General features: G+C 43.4%; 1 protein-coding gene and 1 long non-coding RNA gene across 4 annotated transcripts in view; one reads left to right on the plus strand and one right to left on the minus strand.

Moving 5' to 3' along the window:
- Positions 1-17,174, plus strand: part of LOC142499182 (uncharacterized) — an 82,148-nt gene that overhangs the window by 7,024 nt on the left and 57,950 nt on the right. Inside the window, exon 3 of the long non-coding RNA XR_012802626.1 lies at positions 12,108-12,225. This is a non-coding gene — a long non-coding RNA (uncharacterized LOC142499182). The remainder of the gene's footprint in view (positions 1-12,107; positions 12,226-17,174) is intronic.
- Positions 1-17,174, minus strand: part of ARHGAP30 (Rho GTPase activating protein 30) — a 31,397-nt gene that overhangs the window by 2,719 nt on the left and 11,504 nt on the right. Inside the window, exons 2-11 of one of the 3 annotated variants that reach the window (XM_075608184.1) lie at positions 11,694-11,796; positions 11,192-11,336; positions 10,452-10,534; positions 8,843-8,950; positions 3,500-3,627; positions 2,982-3,162; positions 2,385-2,485; positions 1,863-1,940; positions 1,007-1,519; positions 343-614 (exon numbers count right to left, since the gene is read on the minus strand). In XM_075608184.1, coding sequence (XP_075464299.1) covers positions 343-614; positions 1,007-1,519; positions 1,863-1,940; positions 2,385-2,485; positions 2,982-3,162; positions 3,500-3,627; positions 8,843-8,950; positions 10,452-10,534; positions 11,192-11,336; positions 11,694-11,796 — 1,712 coding nt within the window. The remainder of the gene's footprint in view (positions 1-342; positions 615-1,006; positions 1,520-1,862; positions 1,941-2,384; positions 2,486-2,981; positions 3,163-3,499; positions 3,628-8,842; positions 8,951-10,451; positions 10,535-11,191; positions 11,337-11,693; positions 11,797-17,174) is intronic. The other 2 variants (XM_075608182.1, XM_075608183.1) reach the window with 2 other exon arrangements.

Consider the following 17,174-nt stretch of genomic DNA (forward strand, 5'->3'; position numbering starts at 1 on the left):
CATTATAATATGTACATTATTTATTGGTACATTCCTATTCTTTTAGATCTTTTGAAATGAGACTTTTTTATACCTTCAATAATTCTAAGATTTTAGGAAGAATATATTATCTCCATTAGTTTTCCATTGTATAAGGTGAAGAATTATTGTGACTTGAAGATACTTAATATTTTGGAAATATGCATTTATGCACTTACATTACTAAATTACTGTGTACATACTCGTTACACATTTATTTGTATTTTTTCAGGTATTAGTTGAAGATTATAACTTTTATCCTTTGTTCAATAAGAACCTATCCATATACAAGACAGTTTCTAAAATAATATGAGGAAGACTGACCTGCATGTTAGTTCTTATGTCACTCATATATGCACATCGAAGGTCATCCTCCAATAATTCACTATCCACAGGAAAAAAACCTGCTGCATAGCCTGATATATCTTCATTCATACATGTGGAATGGTCCTCCTGTGGCTGATCTGCACCTGAAGAGTTGGCCTCTGGATTGGTGTCCTGGTTGTCCAGAAAGGAAAATGTGTCCTGCACCTCTAGGGAGATTCGGGTATTCTCTATGCTGGGAGCAAGATCCTCCTTTGTATCCGTTTGTATATCTGAAATATTCATAAAAACATTCATCAGTCCTCTACATATTCTTTTCAAATAAGCCATCTCTGGCTTTTGTGCTAGCTGTGGCCGTATTCCTCCTTCTCCTAATAAAGAAAATCACTGAATCTATCTCCACCACCACATAGTCCAAGCACATGAAACTCCAGAGGAACCGTCCTGAACGCCTATATTCTAAATGCTATATTCTGAGTTTGGGGGAAGGAGAGGGGGGCTAAATGCTTCTGATTGATTGTTGCAGACAATGTAATGAGCTCATTGTGATAAAATTATGAACATATCTATGGCAAGAATGGTTTTTATATCACACAGAAATCTTTCAATTTTATGGTGACAAATAATGTTGCATTAAGTAAAAATATGTACATGAGGTACTCACCAAATTGTTCATCTTTATCTTTGTAGTTCTCAGACACCAGCTCTGATTTGACCTGCATTATGTCAAGGCTACCCTCTGATGGGCTTTCTTCATGTGAGGAGGATTTCTCTGAACCCTTGTGTAATAAAGGGTAGTTCAGACTTGGACATTCCATTCCTCTGGTTAGACGGGATAGGTTGGAAGTAATGTGGAAAGGAAGGGTAACAGAAAATGGTCCAGAGATGTGAACCCCTACACACTTCTCTGCCCGATTCTGAGTGGTTTTGGGCGATCGTCCCTGTGGATTTCCAACAAGAGAAGACCTCCCTGGTTTTGGAGTTGTTGGTTCTGACTTGGCTGTAGCCTCCTCCTCATACGCTAGAAGATTTTGATTCAGTGTCTCCACCTGGCTGGATTGCTCATCAGTGTCCAAAAATGTGCAGCTGTTCTCTTGCTTGGACTGAGCCTGAAAACTCTCCCTCCGTATGGGGAGTTGATTTTTAGGAGATCGTTTCCTGACCCGGACACTGTTCTCTAAATCAATAGCAATACAAATAAGATGATTAAAGCTACAATTGAAACATTTAATCTCAATATCATTTCAATTGTGACAAGAATTACAGTAATTTGGTTTCCAAATGCTGTCTCTGAGGTGACCACTTAGCTTTGGAAGAAAGTAACATGGCCCTTATACTGTAAAAAGCAATAGCACCGATTCGGCTCAATTGCATGCAAGGCCCCATTAACAGAATATGGGCCATTGTGCTTTTACCTAATTTACTCATCAGGAGATTGGACTGAGGCTCAGTTCTAAAATAATAGACTTTGCTTTTGGCTGTTTGGGCTTTTCCTTTTATATAGGGATTCCTTAACTTACCATCAGTTGCATAGGGTGCTGAACTGAGAGAGTCCATGCTTTTGGCTGGTCGGAGGTTCATGTTACCTGATTTCTCTTCTACAAAAAAACAAAACCTACATTATTTCTACCAACTTTAAAGATAGCAAAATAGGTGCAGCTTTTATATTTGTTTGATGAAAACTTTATTACTAATACTATTAGTATCTAATACTATTGATCAAGGTAAATTGAGTTAAAAAAATGATTTTTTTTTTTTACATTTTCTTCTTGCACCTACAGCTAAATATAAAAAAAAGTGTGTTACTCGTGTTTCTTACATTTGGTGCAAGTTAGAATACAGCACGACATGATGATGCTGGTAACCCTCACCTTTATCATCGTGCTTGTTTTATTTGCGCACGACATGATGATGCTGGTAACCCTCACCTTTATCATCGTGCTTGTTTGATTTGCGCACGACATGATGATGCTGGTAACCCTCACCTTTATCATCGTGCTTGTTTGATTTGCGCACGACATGATGATGCTGGTAACCCTCACCTTTATCATTGTGCTTGTTTGATTTGCGCTTTGAGTCATGATTGGATCGCCCAAGGTTGAAGATGGATTTCCATTTCTTTGCTTTTAAAGAGCCCTTCCGTCTGTGAACAATGTGATAACTATTTGAGATCTCCTTTTTTTTTTTTTTACGACAATGGATGTTGTTGAACTAAAATATGATTACTAACAGGCTTTTTTTACATGAGTTCTGCATTTTCATCACAAAATAACAGTTAAACAACTGAAGTGTTTCTCGAGGTTTCTCAGTTCTCACTAATGGACCATAGCATTTTTTTGTGAACGGCTCTGGGCTGAAGGCAGTGGTGCAGCATTTTTATTTTTAAATGTTTTGATGATTTCTTTCACACCTAAATGTATTTATTTATTGTCATTAATGTGAATACGAGGTAAGCATGTTATGGTCTGTGGTTTACCCTTTCATTTTGCATTGATTAGCTAAACTGGGAATATGTTTTGCTTTTAAAGATTGCCATGATCTCTATAGTTTATACCATTTATAACATTCCATGTGTTTATATTTAAAATAAACCTTTACAACTCAAAACAAAGGCTACAATCCAGAAGAGAAAGGGTTACTTGTGTTCGGAGATCTCTATTATGGTGTGATAAGGACGCATCTGAGGGGGTCCATCTCCATGGTTTAACATGCTTGGTATATTGTAGGACAGTGAGCGGAAATAGTCATCGGGACTACACGCTGGTGGATTCACCATAGCAGACGGCAGTAGGGAGCCCCTGCGATCCTCATTTTCACTTCCTGCAGTCAAAAACAGAAACACCAGTTTTATAGAGCTGATTATGTGAGGGGTATTAGTCATTTTGGAAGAGTTGCTTCTGTAGATGGATATTTCATGAATGAACAAGTAAGGACAATTTCAGCCTATCAATATTTGATCTATTCATCTTGTACAGAAAGGAAACATAGCCCTCAATTTAATCTGCAAAATATACAGTGAATGTATTAAAGTATGGTGAAATACAGTGCCAATACTACAATTTCTAATATGCATTTTTTTTTTTAAATCGATCAGGGGCCTGCCATATATCTTACAGAAATGCTTAACATATTCCCTTAAAATATAAAAAATGCCTACCAACAAGAGACACATCTCCAAACAACTGTTCCACGTGTGTTAGAATGAATTCCACTACAATGGACTGGATTCTGACCTCCATGAAGGCCGCTGTGCCATTAAATCCAGATGCTTCAATGTCCTTGGACCTACAGAAAGCGGAGAAAGTGAAGAGACTGTATCTTTAAACAGTTAAGAGAAATCATTGCGCTTCTTTGGGCCACCCTTAGTAGAAGAGAAAAGGGACCTATGGAAGGAAACAGCAGCACGTTAGAATGTAAGCTCTTCGGGGCAGGGTCTCCTTTCTTCCAATGTTTACTGTTTTAAGTACATATCTGAAGGGCCTCAACATGTACTGTACATCTTGGAGGAGAGAAGGGAGATGGGATATAATAGAAACATTTAAATACATGGTGTTTCAACAAGGTGCAGAAAAGTAGCATATTGGAACCAGGGGTTGGCAAACCTTTTACTCCGAGCTCCCCTTTTCGTTAGTGATATTAGTCGGCACCCCCCCCCTGCCTGATGTAATCCAAATCACAGGACTTTTTTTTATTAATCAGTATAACATTTTTTTTTACTCAAATTTGTAATGGTTTTTAACATGTACAAGGGGGTACAGAAAACAAAAAAAGGTAGGATGAGGGGAGGGGAAATTACAGAATAAGAAAAAAAGTCAGAGGGTACAGGTTACAGCACAAACACACATCAGAGAACATGTCCCCACGCAGGATGGCTCAGTAAATTGTGCAGTCGAAAATCAAGGCACGACAAAGATAAGGTTTGGACACCACAAAGAAGGGGAGGAGGGCGGGGCACTGCTAACCTGGTAGTGAAACACTGACCGCAATCTCAGAAAAAATTACATTTATTCAAAAATCACACATGGTTACATGTGTTAAGGTGCCCCACCAGTCCTACACTTTAGCTGTACAATTACAGAGATTGCATATCAATTGGTATACTGTCCGTTTGGTGCATAACTGTGAGTCACTATTCACAGGCTAAGGAAACACCTATACCAGGACACGTTTTCCTGGCATTTGGAGACCTGATAAGACTTTGGTCAGACACCATTACACGTGTTTAGAGAAGTATGCTGTAGGTATATATACTAGCACGCATACCGATATACAGTATGTAATAGGACCATATATATGTACTGCTGGAGTTTACATAATTTTCTGCCATTTAGATTAAAATCCTATATCAAAATATAAAAACATAAACATTTAAGACAATTAATTTTACTATATATGTATTCTAAGTGTTATTAAAGTTTATTTTAAACAGTTTGTTCGCAGTTTCGCATAGACCGCACAATAATTAATTATATATAACAATTCTGGTCTGTAGTGCACCAACTTAAGGGATTCTCTGCGTGGACTGTGTCTCTTAGTTTCTGCCAGAGTTTTTCTTTTGTTCTAAAGTGGTGTATATGAAGTACCACGTCTCTCGACCTGTCCTGGTTTGATGGCCTTGGTTTTAGGGGCATGTGACAATGGTCAATTTCAAAAGATTCCTCTGAATTTTCTGGGAGTAGGATTTTAAACCATCTGAGGAGGGAGGCCCCCGGATCCGTTCTGAACCCTGGGATACCTCTGATTATTCCATCTTCTGGCCTTTCTCAGACCTCTGCTAATTGGTCCTTTACATTTTCTAAGTCTCTGGAGGCCGTATCTTGATCTTTTATTATTTTGTCAGTTTTTTCCCCCCAGTGTGTCTGTTCGTGAGCCCAGCTCGGCTACCTCTTGTCCGGTCTCCGCTAGTTCCACTTGGAAGAGGGACTTGATATTTCTGTAAAGTTCCTTGATATCCTTCTGTGTGGAATTGTGGCTGAGAGGCTCCATGTCCGACTCAGACTCTGACCTCCTGCACTGGAGGGAGTCAGCCGCCCGGGCCGCCCTGGATTTTTTTACAGAAGATCTCCGCCGTCTCTGGGAGCGATGTTTTCTTTAAAAGTTTCGGAGGCATCCTTGGGCTATTGTGGACCCCGTCCTCCTATTTTTATTCTTTATAGGTAGGAATTTCACGGGTTTCATTTGATTGTATGCACAGTCGCCAGCGGAGCATGTTAGTTAGGCGGCCATGTTGCTCAGCGCCGCGCATGCACCCCAGTCATGTCAGGTATGTTTTAAGTTGATTCAGGGCCCCTCTCTCACAGGGCAACTCAATCACATATCCTTCCAGTTGTATTGCAGGTCAGCGCATCTTTATTGTTGTATTTGTTGCTCTTTTCTTTATTTTAGGATCTTAGGTCTTTTTGTATTTGATCTATTTAATACAAGTTAAGGGGGTTTCCTTTTGTCTGGGGGCTTTTGGCTCATCAGAGCTCCCAGCACGTCGAAGATAATGCTACAGGCGTAAGCACAGGTCCCCCCTTTATGGCTTTAGGTGAGGAGTATAGTTTGTTTCTGGCATGTAATGAGGATACTGTGTAGTCCAGCTCTGCTGGTTTCTTAAATATCTGAGACAGACAGATTTTGGGGCATATTACACTCTATGGCCTCCCAGTAAACATTTATTTATTATTAATTATTCAAGCCTCCTTTATTTGTTTGGAAGTGTCACAGGAGACCAGGTTTATTGGACACTTTTTACCAGGATCATATATTGAGCAAAACAAGATAATGAAATAAATTGAGGTTTATGCACAAAAATAGGCATACACACAATGATACACAAACTACAGATGAAAAGACAAACTTACTTGGGGACTGGGGTCACAAACTAGACTTTCCTAGCTGTATAGCACTCTAAATCAGAGTTTTTTCTTGACCGGGTCTTAACACCAAACGTCCTGGAATTAAATCGGCTTGCATTCCCAACCACGACCGCTACGTTCCTTTCTGAGAAGTTGGTTGCAAAAAGCTGGACTTCAAATATTTTCCGGGCAGACTTTTCTGAAGCCGGTGCTCTGCTATTCGCGCAAGAGCACTTTTGAAAAGCCCGCCAGAGTTTCTGGCGCAGAGAATCACTTCACTGATGTAACGCGTAGCACACCACAAACGAAGCGCGACCGCGGTGCTGAGGTAGGGAATTGGTTAACGCCGACCCACAGCCACGCGGGCGCGCCTAGGATGTAGAGTAGTCGTTCAAGCCAGGTTAGGGTTATAGATTGAAGAATAGTATAAGTACTTGCCAGGTCTGGAGTGGAGAGTTGCAGATTGTCGGAGTGCGTAGCCAAGTTCGGGATTGGAGAGTAGCGGATTGTCGGAGTGCGTAGCCAAGTTCGGGATTGGAGAGTAGCGGATTGTCGGAGTGCGTAGCCAAGTTCGGGATTGGAGAGTAGCGGATCGTAGGGGTACGTAGCCAGGTTCAGGATAGGAGAGTATCGGATCGTTGGAGTACTTAGCCAACGTCAGGACTGGAGACAGGAGAATGGTCGTTCGTAGCTGGATCAGGAGAGGAGAGGTGCGGAATCCAAGAGACAAGCAGGGTCAGGCAACAAGAGGTTAACAAGCAAGGCAAGGCAAGGTCACAGGAACTAGAATGCAGCAAGGCACGGCGTCACACTAGACTATGCTCAGCAAATCTGAATGCAGCAGGAAGGTATATAAAGGAAGAGCATCCAATAGCCAGCCAGGGCGGAACCAGGAAGAAGACCTCAATAGGCTGCTGGTGCACGGAGGAGTGCCCTAGGATGCAGCCTAATCAGAGATGGGGGCGGAACTGATCGTGCGACGATTTTTTTAAACAGTAAAACATGACAAATGTTATAGGTTTGTTTCTAAATAAATCAGCATAGTAGTATGAGATAATACTGACTGCAATTTGTTTCTCCCTCCCCCCATCCTCTCCCTGATCCTCATCTCCCCCCCTCCTCCTCCCCTTCATCTTCTCTCCCTTGCCTCCTCCTTCAGCTCTCTCCCCCTCCAGCTCTCCCCTCCTCCAGCTCTCTCCCCCTCCTCCATGCGGGGTGGTGATAGAGGTGGGCGGAGGGAGATGATAACGGAGGAGGCGGCAGCAGGCCGCCAGGGTGAAGCGGGAGGAGCAGCCGCAGAGGAGTTATGAGTTGCACAGAGGCAGAGCAGGATGACCAGGGAGAAGTGCGCTGTAGCAGCATAGACACCGCAAGTAATCTATTCTCTCCACCATCATCACCCCCCGCCTGCCTCTATTACCACCCAGCTCCACTCTACGCCCCCCGCCTGCCTCTATTACCACCCAGCTCCACTCTACGCCCCCGCCTGCCTCTATTACCACCCAGCTCCACTCTACGCCCCCCGCCTGCCCCTATTACCACCCAGCTCCACTCTACGCCCCCCGCCTGCCTCTATTATCACCCAGCTCCACTCTACACCCCCGCCTGCCTCTATTACCACCCAGCTCCACTCTACGCCCCCCGCCTGCCTCTATTACCACCCAGCTCCACTCTACGCCCCCCGCCTGCCTCTATTACCACCCAGCTCCACTCTACGCCCCCGCCTGCCTCTATTACCACCCAGCTCCACTCTACGCCACCCGCCTGCCTCTATTACCACCCAGCTCCACTCTACGCCCCCCGCCTGCCTCTATTACCACCCAGCTCCACTCTACGCCCCCGCCTGCCTCTATTACCACCCAGCTCCACTCTACGCCACCCGCCTGCCTCTATTACCACCCAGCTCCACTCTACGCCCCCTGCCTGCCTCTATTACCACCCAGCTCCACTCTACGCCCCCCGCCTGCCTCTATTACCACCCAGCTCCACTCTACGCCCCCTGCCTGCCTCTATTACCACCCAGCTCCACTCTACGCCCCCTGCCTGCCTCTATTACCACCCAGCAGTATTACAGTATGTCTTATATAATACCTCTGTGTATTACAGTATGTCTTATATAAGACCTGTGTATTACAGTATGTCTTATATAATACCTTTGTAAAGAGGTGAGGTTGGCCCTACAGAAATAAATACAATGTAAAACAAATACAATACAAAAGTGCCCAAAAGCTGACAATTGTATAAACAAATATCTGCAGGGTTATGGCTCAAAAATGAAAAGAAAGTAAACTTCTAAACGTCTGGTAAGAAGAATCCAAACACAGAAATAAGTTCATTTAAACAAAGGTTAGGTGACTCCTTTATCCCTGAAGAGTAAGTGAAAGTAATCTGGAAATCCTGTATAAACGACTGTATATGGTAATACTCATTAGATTCATAGTTTGCAATACAATAGACTGACATTATCTAAGTATATCTATTCTCATAGAAATTCTCTACCTATTCTCCCTCACTAAATGGTCTGCAATGAAAATGCACTTTCCTCTCAAATTACTGTGGAATTAAAATATATTATCTGAATGTGTACATAAATATGAAGTCATTACTCACATACCTGCAAACTCTGCAGAAAAAGCCAGGAATAGTACAGGGTTTCTCACCTGAGCAGGTTCGGAGCCCACACTATAGCCAGGTTCCTTGCATGCATGTTGGTTTCAGAACTAAAGGAAGCCATATGAACCAAATGCCTCATTAGGAATTCCAGAGTCCTACAGGGCAGATATTAAGCAAATTCATGAAATGTTTTGGGACCTATGTGCATATTTGAATTTTTTTGTACATCTACATTTTCATTGTATTTTTGATTGCTCCACACTGTACATATGATTCATCATTCGTTGTGATGCATTGCATCATGTTGAGTACTGGGGAAGGGGGGGGGAAGAGGATGGGGGGGTCAGAGATAATAGGGGGATGGGAGAGAATGAGGGGAGAGATAATGGGGGGCGAGGGAAGAGAATGGGGGGGAGACAATTGGGGGGAAGAGATAATGGGGAGGGGAGAGAGAATGGTCGGGGGAGAGAGTATGGTTGGGGGAGGGGAGAGAGAATGGTTGGGGCAAGAGAGAATGGTTAGGGTGGAAGAGAGAATGGGGGGGGGAGTGAGAATGGTCGGGGGGAAGAGGGAATGGTCGGGGGAAGAGGGAATGGTCGGGGGAAGAGAGAGTGGGGGGGGGAGAGTTAATGTGTAGGGAAAGAGAGAATGGTTGAAAGATAGGGGGGGAAGAGAGAATGGGGAAAGAGAGATGGGGGAGAGAGAAGGGGGGGAAGAGAGAAGGGGGCAGGGGAAAGAGAAGGGGCCGGGGGGAAAAGAAAGAAGGGGACAGGGGGAAAGAGAGAGAAGGGGTGGAAGAGAGAAGGGGCGGGGGAAAGAGAAGGGGGTAAAAGAGAGAAGGGGTGGGGGAAAAAGAGAGAAGGGGGTGGGGGAAAGAGAGAATGGGGGGGAAGGGAGAATGGGGGAGCGACAATGGTGGGGGGAAGAGATAAGGGTGGGGGGGAAGGGAGAATGTGGGAGGGAGAATGGTGGGGAAGGGAGAATGGTGGGGAAGGGAGAATGTGGGAGGGAGAATGGTGGGGAAGGGAGAATGGTGGGGGGAAGGGAGAAAGGTGGGGGGAAGAGATAGGGGGGGGAAGAGAAGAGGGAGGGAGAATGGTGGGGGAAGAGATAAGGGGGAGAAGAGATAAGGGGGGGAAGAGACGAGGGAGGGAGAATGGGGGGGAAAGAGATGGAGAAAGAGAGTGGGGGAGGGAGAATTATGGGGGGAGAGTGAGAATGGGGGGAAGAGGTGAATTGGGGGAGGGAGAATGAGCGGCGGGGGAAAGAATTAGGGGGGGAGGGCATGGGGGGAGAGTGAACGAGGGGGAGAGAGAGGATGGGGTGGAGAGAGAGAATGAGGGGGAAGAGAGAGAATGAGGGGACAGAATGTGGGGGAGATAATGGGGGGTGAGAGAGAGAGAGAGAGAGAGAGAGAGAGAGAGAGAGAGAGAGAGAGAGAGAGAGAGAGAATGGAGTGAGAGAGAGGGAAACCATGTGAACCATGGGAGAGAGAGAGGGAAACCATGTTCCCTGTGGAAATCAAGCAACTGAGCATTGTGATGTTTTGAGATTGCATGCTTCAGTTCAATGATTTGTAACTACTTTATAATGAGGAATGATTGGCTATTTTCTTGCAGATGTTTAGTTGGGAGATATGACTCTGGCTCCCTGTACCTGTAGTGGGGGAGTGGCAGCTCCTTCAGCACTGCCTTAATTTTTACCAGTCGCTGTTCCTCCAACTGTAATGCCACGGCATCCTTGATTAGAAAACACAATAACCATTTAGAACAAAGGTTACATTTAACCCCAAGATTGTTAGCAGTAATTAACAAGTGAGCAATAATCTGTTGCATCATCTTTACTTATTTAAAACATAATTACATTTTTCAATAATTTGTTTAATGGCAGAACAATTATAACTGCACACAGATCTGATGCACTTTAATTGAATGGACCTTAGGGTGCCTTATGGCGAAAGACATGTTTGTATTGCACACCATTCACTGGTATGCACAAGTCTACTCCAGTTATTGTTGAAGGTTATTGCTCAAATACTTAGGTACATAGATTACATTAAAAAAACCTCTAGTTTTGTAATTTACCTCTGGTTTAGTATAGAGAACTGTCAATTAAAAGAAAGTTAACAGATTGTTCACTGTGCATTAACATCGTATCGCATTATTGAATAGGAGCTTTAAGGGGAAGGGAACAAGGAAGTCTTTGGTACCTTTACTTCAACATGGTGGTAAATTAGGTCATTCAATGATATGTGTCACCTGGGCAAGCAGATAAGATGCAACCTGTGTGCTTTATTTTATAAAGATAGTTTTATCAAAAGGGCGGCTAAGTTTTCCTCTGAGTACTTCGGGTGGGGTGTGGAAGTCTCATGAATAGTATATAAAGGAAGTACATACAGCAAATTTATCGTAGAGTTGATATGTCAGGAGTGGGTTGGGTAATTCTCTGAAGTACGCTTTGCAGAGAGAGCTAACACAATGAACATCTTGCAAGTATGTGTCTTTGTTGAGTTCAGGAGGACGTTCCATGTCAAACTCCTGTCTGAAAGTCAAGAAGAGACACAAATACATTTTAGTCTATTGTGATAGTTTGTGTATAAAACATGGTCTTTCACAAATAACTAAAACCCGTATTCGTGATAACGTTCAAGTATTTATAACAATTCTTCCTCTAAAATTCAACTGGATTTTATCATTCTAAATTTCTTTCAAAATTCTTCAAGGGATCCAACAACTTTATCTCTTTCACGGTTTTCATGTTGATTTACATTTCCAAACTTAAGCTTCTCATTAAAGCAAAACGCGACTCCTCACTTATGTTATCATTATTAAGAGCCTGTAAGTCTTGGGAATGTGCATTCAAGAGTCAAGATTATTCAAGGAAAAGAAGATCACCCACCTTAACTTTTGCACATTGGAGGCAATCCCGCACAGCCTGTAGATACCATCCACTATTCCTTGCCCTTCCACAAATTCTGTGCAACTTTTTAATACCTGAGGAACTGATTTGAATCATATTCAGTATACTTAATGTTGTGCAGATATAACTTTGCAATGTAAGAATTCATAATATAATGGTTCACAACTATAGATAACATGGAACAGAGAGGAATTCCTGGTCTGAAGAAAATGCAGGACACATTCAGACTCACATAGTCAAGTGTACGAGAACAATATGATATAACTCATTTTCAATAGGCTGATGTTACATAGAAACATAGAAGGTGACGGAAGATAGGAACCACCCGAGGCCTATTTCCTAGCTGCTGTAAAACCTCACTGTATTTGATCCATGGCTTTCTTTTATATTTAGGATAGCCTTAAGACCACGGTGGTCGCGGCACCGAAAGATTAATGCTGCGGGTGTCCCATTCAGAAGAATGGCCCCATCACAGCAGACACTTGCTTGTTCATCCGCAGCACTGAGGACAGTAAGTCTTGCTAAGTACGTCTGTATGTCTATCCCAAGCATTTTTTAATTCCCTTATTGTTTTAGTGCCTACTACCTTTGTTGGGATGCTATTCCATGAATGGGGGAGAGCGAGAGATGGGGGGGCGATGGTTGGGATTCCCCAGAATTTCACAATCGAATTCTGAGGTTCCCTAACCAAAAAAAGTTGAAAACCACTGAACTAGGGCTATATAAGGAGGGGCAAAAGAGTGTATAGCCTTAAAAGTAAGGAGGAGAATTTTGTAAGTGATACAAAGTTTAATTGGAAGCCAGGAGAGGGATTTCGGCAGGGGAGACGCTGAGACAGATTTAGGAGAGAGTAACGTGATTCTAGCAGCAACATTTAGGATAGATTGTAAGGGAGACAGGTGAGAGGCAGGAAGACCAGACAGGTAGCAAAAGTCGAGACGGGAGAGAATGAGGGCCTGCTTAGAGTTTTAGCAGCAGATGGACAGAGGTAAGGGCGTATCTTTGCAATGTTACAGACGTAATAAAGACAGGTTTTAGCTACATTGTGAATATGATGGAGGAGTCAAGTGTGACCCTTAGGCAGTGTGTTTGTGATACTGGGTGTATGTTAATACTACCAACAGTAATGTAGAAGGTTGTAGTAGGGCCAGGCTTGGGAGGAAGTATGTGGAGCCCCGTCTTGGACATGTAAAGTTTGAGTCGGCGGAGGGTCATCCAGGTTGATATAGCAGAAAGACATTCAGAAACTTTGGTTTGTACAGCAGGTATAAGGTCAGGTGTTTAAAGGTTAATTTTTTTATGTCATCAAAATAAAGGTGATATTTGAACCCTAGAGATGTGATATGGTCACCTAGAGAAAAGAGAAGAAGTCCCAGGACAGAGTATTTGGGTACACCCAGACAGATCGACAGGAGGAGGAGATGTTAGCAAATGAGACACTGAAAGTACGATGGGAGAGGTAAGAGGAAATCCAGGATAGAGCTCTGTTATGGATACCAAGAGTATGGAGGATGTGAAGGGTGGACCACAGGGTGGTCCACAGTATCAAAGGCTGCAGAGTGGTGGAGCAATAATGACCTTTGTCTTTTGCAGCATGGAGGCCATTAGTTATTTTTGTGTGGGCTGTTTCAGTGGAGTGAGCAGTGTGGAAGAATGATTGGAGGGCGTCTAGGAGAGAGTAGATGGTGAGAAATAGGAGCAAGTAAGAGAATACAAGGCGTTCATGGAGTTTTGAAGGAAACAGGGTGATAATTAGAGAGACAGGTAGGGTCATGCTTGTTGTTTTTTAGTGAGGGTATAACTGTTCAAGGGAAACTTCTTTGCTGGCACCTGCACCTACTAAAATTGCATGGCACAAATCTCCTTCATGGAGACGGAAGTATCTAGTGGAAGTGATGTAATTGTGTGCTTAGCCTGCTGGGAGTTGTAGTTCGGGGGCCAGAAGCATGTTTCTCCATGCAGGAACGGCCGTCGTTGAGCGCATGTGCAGAGGTGTCCAACCCCTTCAGCGCATGCGCAGAGTCTCAGAAGCGAGAATTTCCGTGCGCACGTGTCCGTGCCGCCAACGCATACGTAGAGATGCCATTTGCATCCAGTGCATGCGCAGAGGCAACCACCACAGCCAGTGCATGCGACTGGGTGCACAACACACACACACACACAAGTAATCTTCAAATTAAGGAAACACACAGCAGATTATATGTTCTTTCCTTTGTTTGTAAATGTATAAGTGGTAATATATATTATGCAGAATTATCTTATCTTTAAGAGGATGCACTATGTACCCTTTATTAAGAATACGGAATATGGCATGACTTCTGAACCTTGCTCTTTTACAGTCCTACATATATAAAATATTTACACATATTTTGAACTTCTCCCTCTACACTGGTACCTTTCCCACCTCCAAGTACACAAAAAAGTTGTGTGTGGCGATCACGTGCATTTTCAGTGTAACTTCTTGAAATCGTATTTTGATTTTTATGTTTTTGATTGAATGAAAGACTTTTGAGAGTATAATTACAATTTCAGTGACAAAACACAAAGAAGTTTCACTTAAAATGCACGTGATCGCCACACACACCCTTTTTGTGTACTTGAAGGAGGCGGGAAAGGTACCAGTGTAGAGGGAGAATTTCAAAACATGTGTAAATGTACAGATTAGAGTAGGAACAAGAGGTTTTAGGAGATGGGAGGGAATGGAGTCAAGAGGGCAGGTGGTAGAGGGAGAAAAGGAGATCAGCAGCAACACATCCTCCTCTGTGACAGAGGAAAAGGAGTCGTGGAAGGCAGGAGGAGAGTTAGGAAGAGGTGTAGAATGTCAGGAGGATACAGAAGGGATGTCTTGCCCAATAGAAACCACCTTTGCCTTGAAATATTCAGCCAAGTCCTGAGGTGAAATAGAGGAAGAAATACGGGTACACAACGGTGTTCTGAGTAAAGAGTCAAAGAGTCTGCATGGGTTAATCTTGTGAGTGTTGATTAGTGACCAAAAGTAGGTTTGTTTAGCCTGAGAGAGGGCAGAGTTGAAGCAGGATAGGATACATTTGTAGTGAAGGAAGTCTGCGAGAGTGTGAGGTTTCCTCCAGAGGCGTTCAGAGGAGTGAGTGCAGGAGCAGAGCATGCGCGTGTGGCAGGTTAGCCAAGGTCTGGTGTTAGAAGGGCGAGAGCAGGAGAGAGAAAGAGCGGCATGTAGATCAAGAGAGGAGGATAGAGCAGAGTTGTAGTTCCTGACCAGGTTGTCGGAGTCTGTAGTGGTGCTGAGAGAGGAGAGGCAGGAGAGCAAAGTGAAGCCGGAAGGTTAATGAAATGCAGGTTTCTGCATAAACGAGGGGTAGATGGAAGTGGAGAAGGGGAGAAGTGAGAGAGAGAAAATTAAATAAGATGATGGTCAGAAAAATTAAAGAGGAAAATAGAGAAATCGGAGCGAAAAGTTTTTAGTGAAAACCAGGTCGAGGTAGTGGCCGTCCTTGTGGGCGCTGGCTGCAGTCCATTGGTGAAGGCCAAAAGAAGAGGTTAGAGAGAGAAAGCGTGAAGCTCAAAGGAGAGAGGGGTCAACAATATGGCAGTTGAAGTTCCCAAGGAGAAGAACAGGGGAGTTTGAGCAGAGAAAGAAGGAGCCAGGATTCAAAGTGAGAGAGAAAGACTGAAAGGGGATGAGTAGAGGTAGATGGGCAATAAATGACCGCCACATGGACAGGGAGAGGAGAACAAAGCTGGATACTGCGAGCCTCAAAGAAAGGAAAGGATAAAGAGGAATAGGAAGGTTTAGGTAATGGCAGATTGAGGAGAGGAGGAGCCCCACGCTTCCACCCCTGTCATCAGGGCAAGTATTGTGGGAGAAAGAAAGGCCACCATCTAGTGCAGAGTTAGACTAAGTGAGCCAAGTCTCAGTTACAGTATAGCAAAGAGGAGCAGAGAGTGAGAGAAAAAGAAGTCATGCACAGAGGGCACAGGAGAAAGGGAGAGACGAGGGAGGTTGACAGGGGATGGTTATGAGGTTAGAAGGGTTTATTCCACAAGGAGAAGAAGTTGCATGTGAGAGGCGAGGACGAGAGCATATAGAAATAAAGCAGGGACCGGGATTAGAAGAGATATTCCCAGAAGCAAGGAGAAGAAGCAAGGAAAGAAAGTGGATGTGTGAGGAGGATTTGTAGGGGTGAGTTTTAGAGCAGGGGGTTTAGATGAGTGGAGCCAAATGGCGCAGATAGGAAAACAGTTCATGTGAACTGAGAAGTGGAGAAGGAAGGAGAGATGGGGAAATATGAATGTAGTTAGCGACATAAGACTTGTAGAAAGGAAAGTGTAGAATGGAAAGAAGTGAGGTTAGAGCAAATATACATAATTGTGTATTTCTGTTCACTACGTTACATAACCGTGTATTTCTGCTCACTATGCTACATAACCGTGTATTTCTGCTCACTACATAACCGTGTATTTCTGCTCACTATGTTACATAACCGTGTATTTCTGCTCACTATGCTACATAACCGTGTATTTCTGCTCACTACGTTATATAACCGTGTATTTCTGCTCACTACGCTACATAACCGCGTATTTCTGCTCACTACACTACATAACCGCATATTTCTGCTCACTACACAACCGTGAATTTCTGCTCACTACACAACCGTGTATTTCTGCTCACTACACCACATAACTGTGTATTTCTGCTCACTACATAACCGCGTATTTCTGCTCACTACACAACCGTGTATTTCTGCTCACTACACCACATAACTGTGTATTTCTGCTCACTACATAACTGTGTATTTCTGCTCACTACATAACTGTGTATTTCTGCTCACTACGTTACATAACCGTGTATTTCTGCTCACTACATAACCGTGTATTTCTGCTCACTACATAACCGTGTATTTCTGCTCACTACGTTACATAACCGTGTATTTCTGCTCACTACATAACCGTGTATTTCTGCTCACTACGTTACATAACCGTGTATTTCTGCTCACTACATAACCGTGTATTTCTGCTCACTACGTTACATAACCGTGTATTTCTGCTCACTACGTTACATAACCGTGTATTTCTGCTCACTACACTACATAACCGCGTATTTCTGCTCACTATACAACCGTGTATTTCTGCTCACTACACAACCGTGTATTTCTGCTCACTACATAACCGTGTATTTCTGCTCACTACGTTACATAACCGTGTATTTCTGCTCACTACGTTACATAACCGTGTATTTCTGCTCACTACACTACATAACCGCGTATTTCTGCTCACTATACAACCGTGTATTTCTGCTCACTACACTACATAACCGTGTATTTCTGCTCACTACATAACCGTGTATTTCTGCTCACTACATAACCGTGTATTTCTGCTCACTACGTTACATAACCGTGTATTTCTGCTCACTACGTTACATAACCGTGTATTTCTGCTCACTACGTTACATAACCGTGTATTTCTGCTCACTACGTTACATAA

The sequence above is a fragment of the Ascaphus truei genome, chromosome 7 (genome assembly GCF_040206685.1).
Source record: "Ascaphus truei isolate aAscTru1 chromosome 7, aAscTru1.hap1, whole genome shotgun sequence".
NCBI lineage: Eukaryota > Metazoa > Chordata > Amphibia > Anura > Ascaphidae > Ascaphus > Ascaphus truei.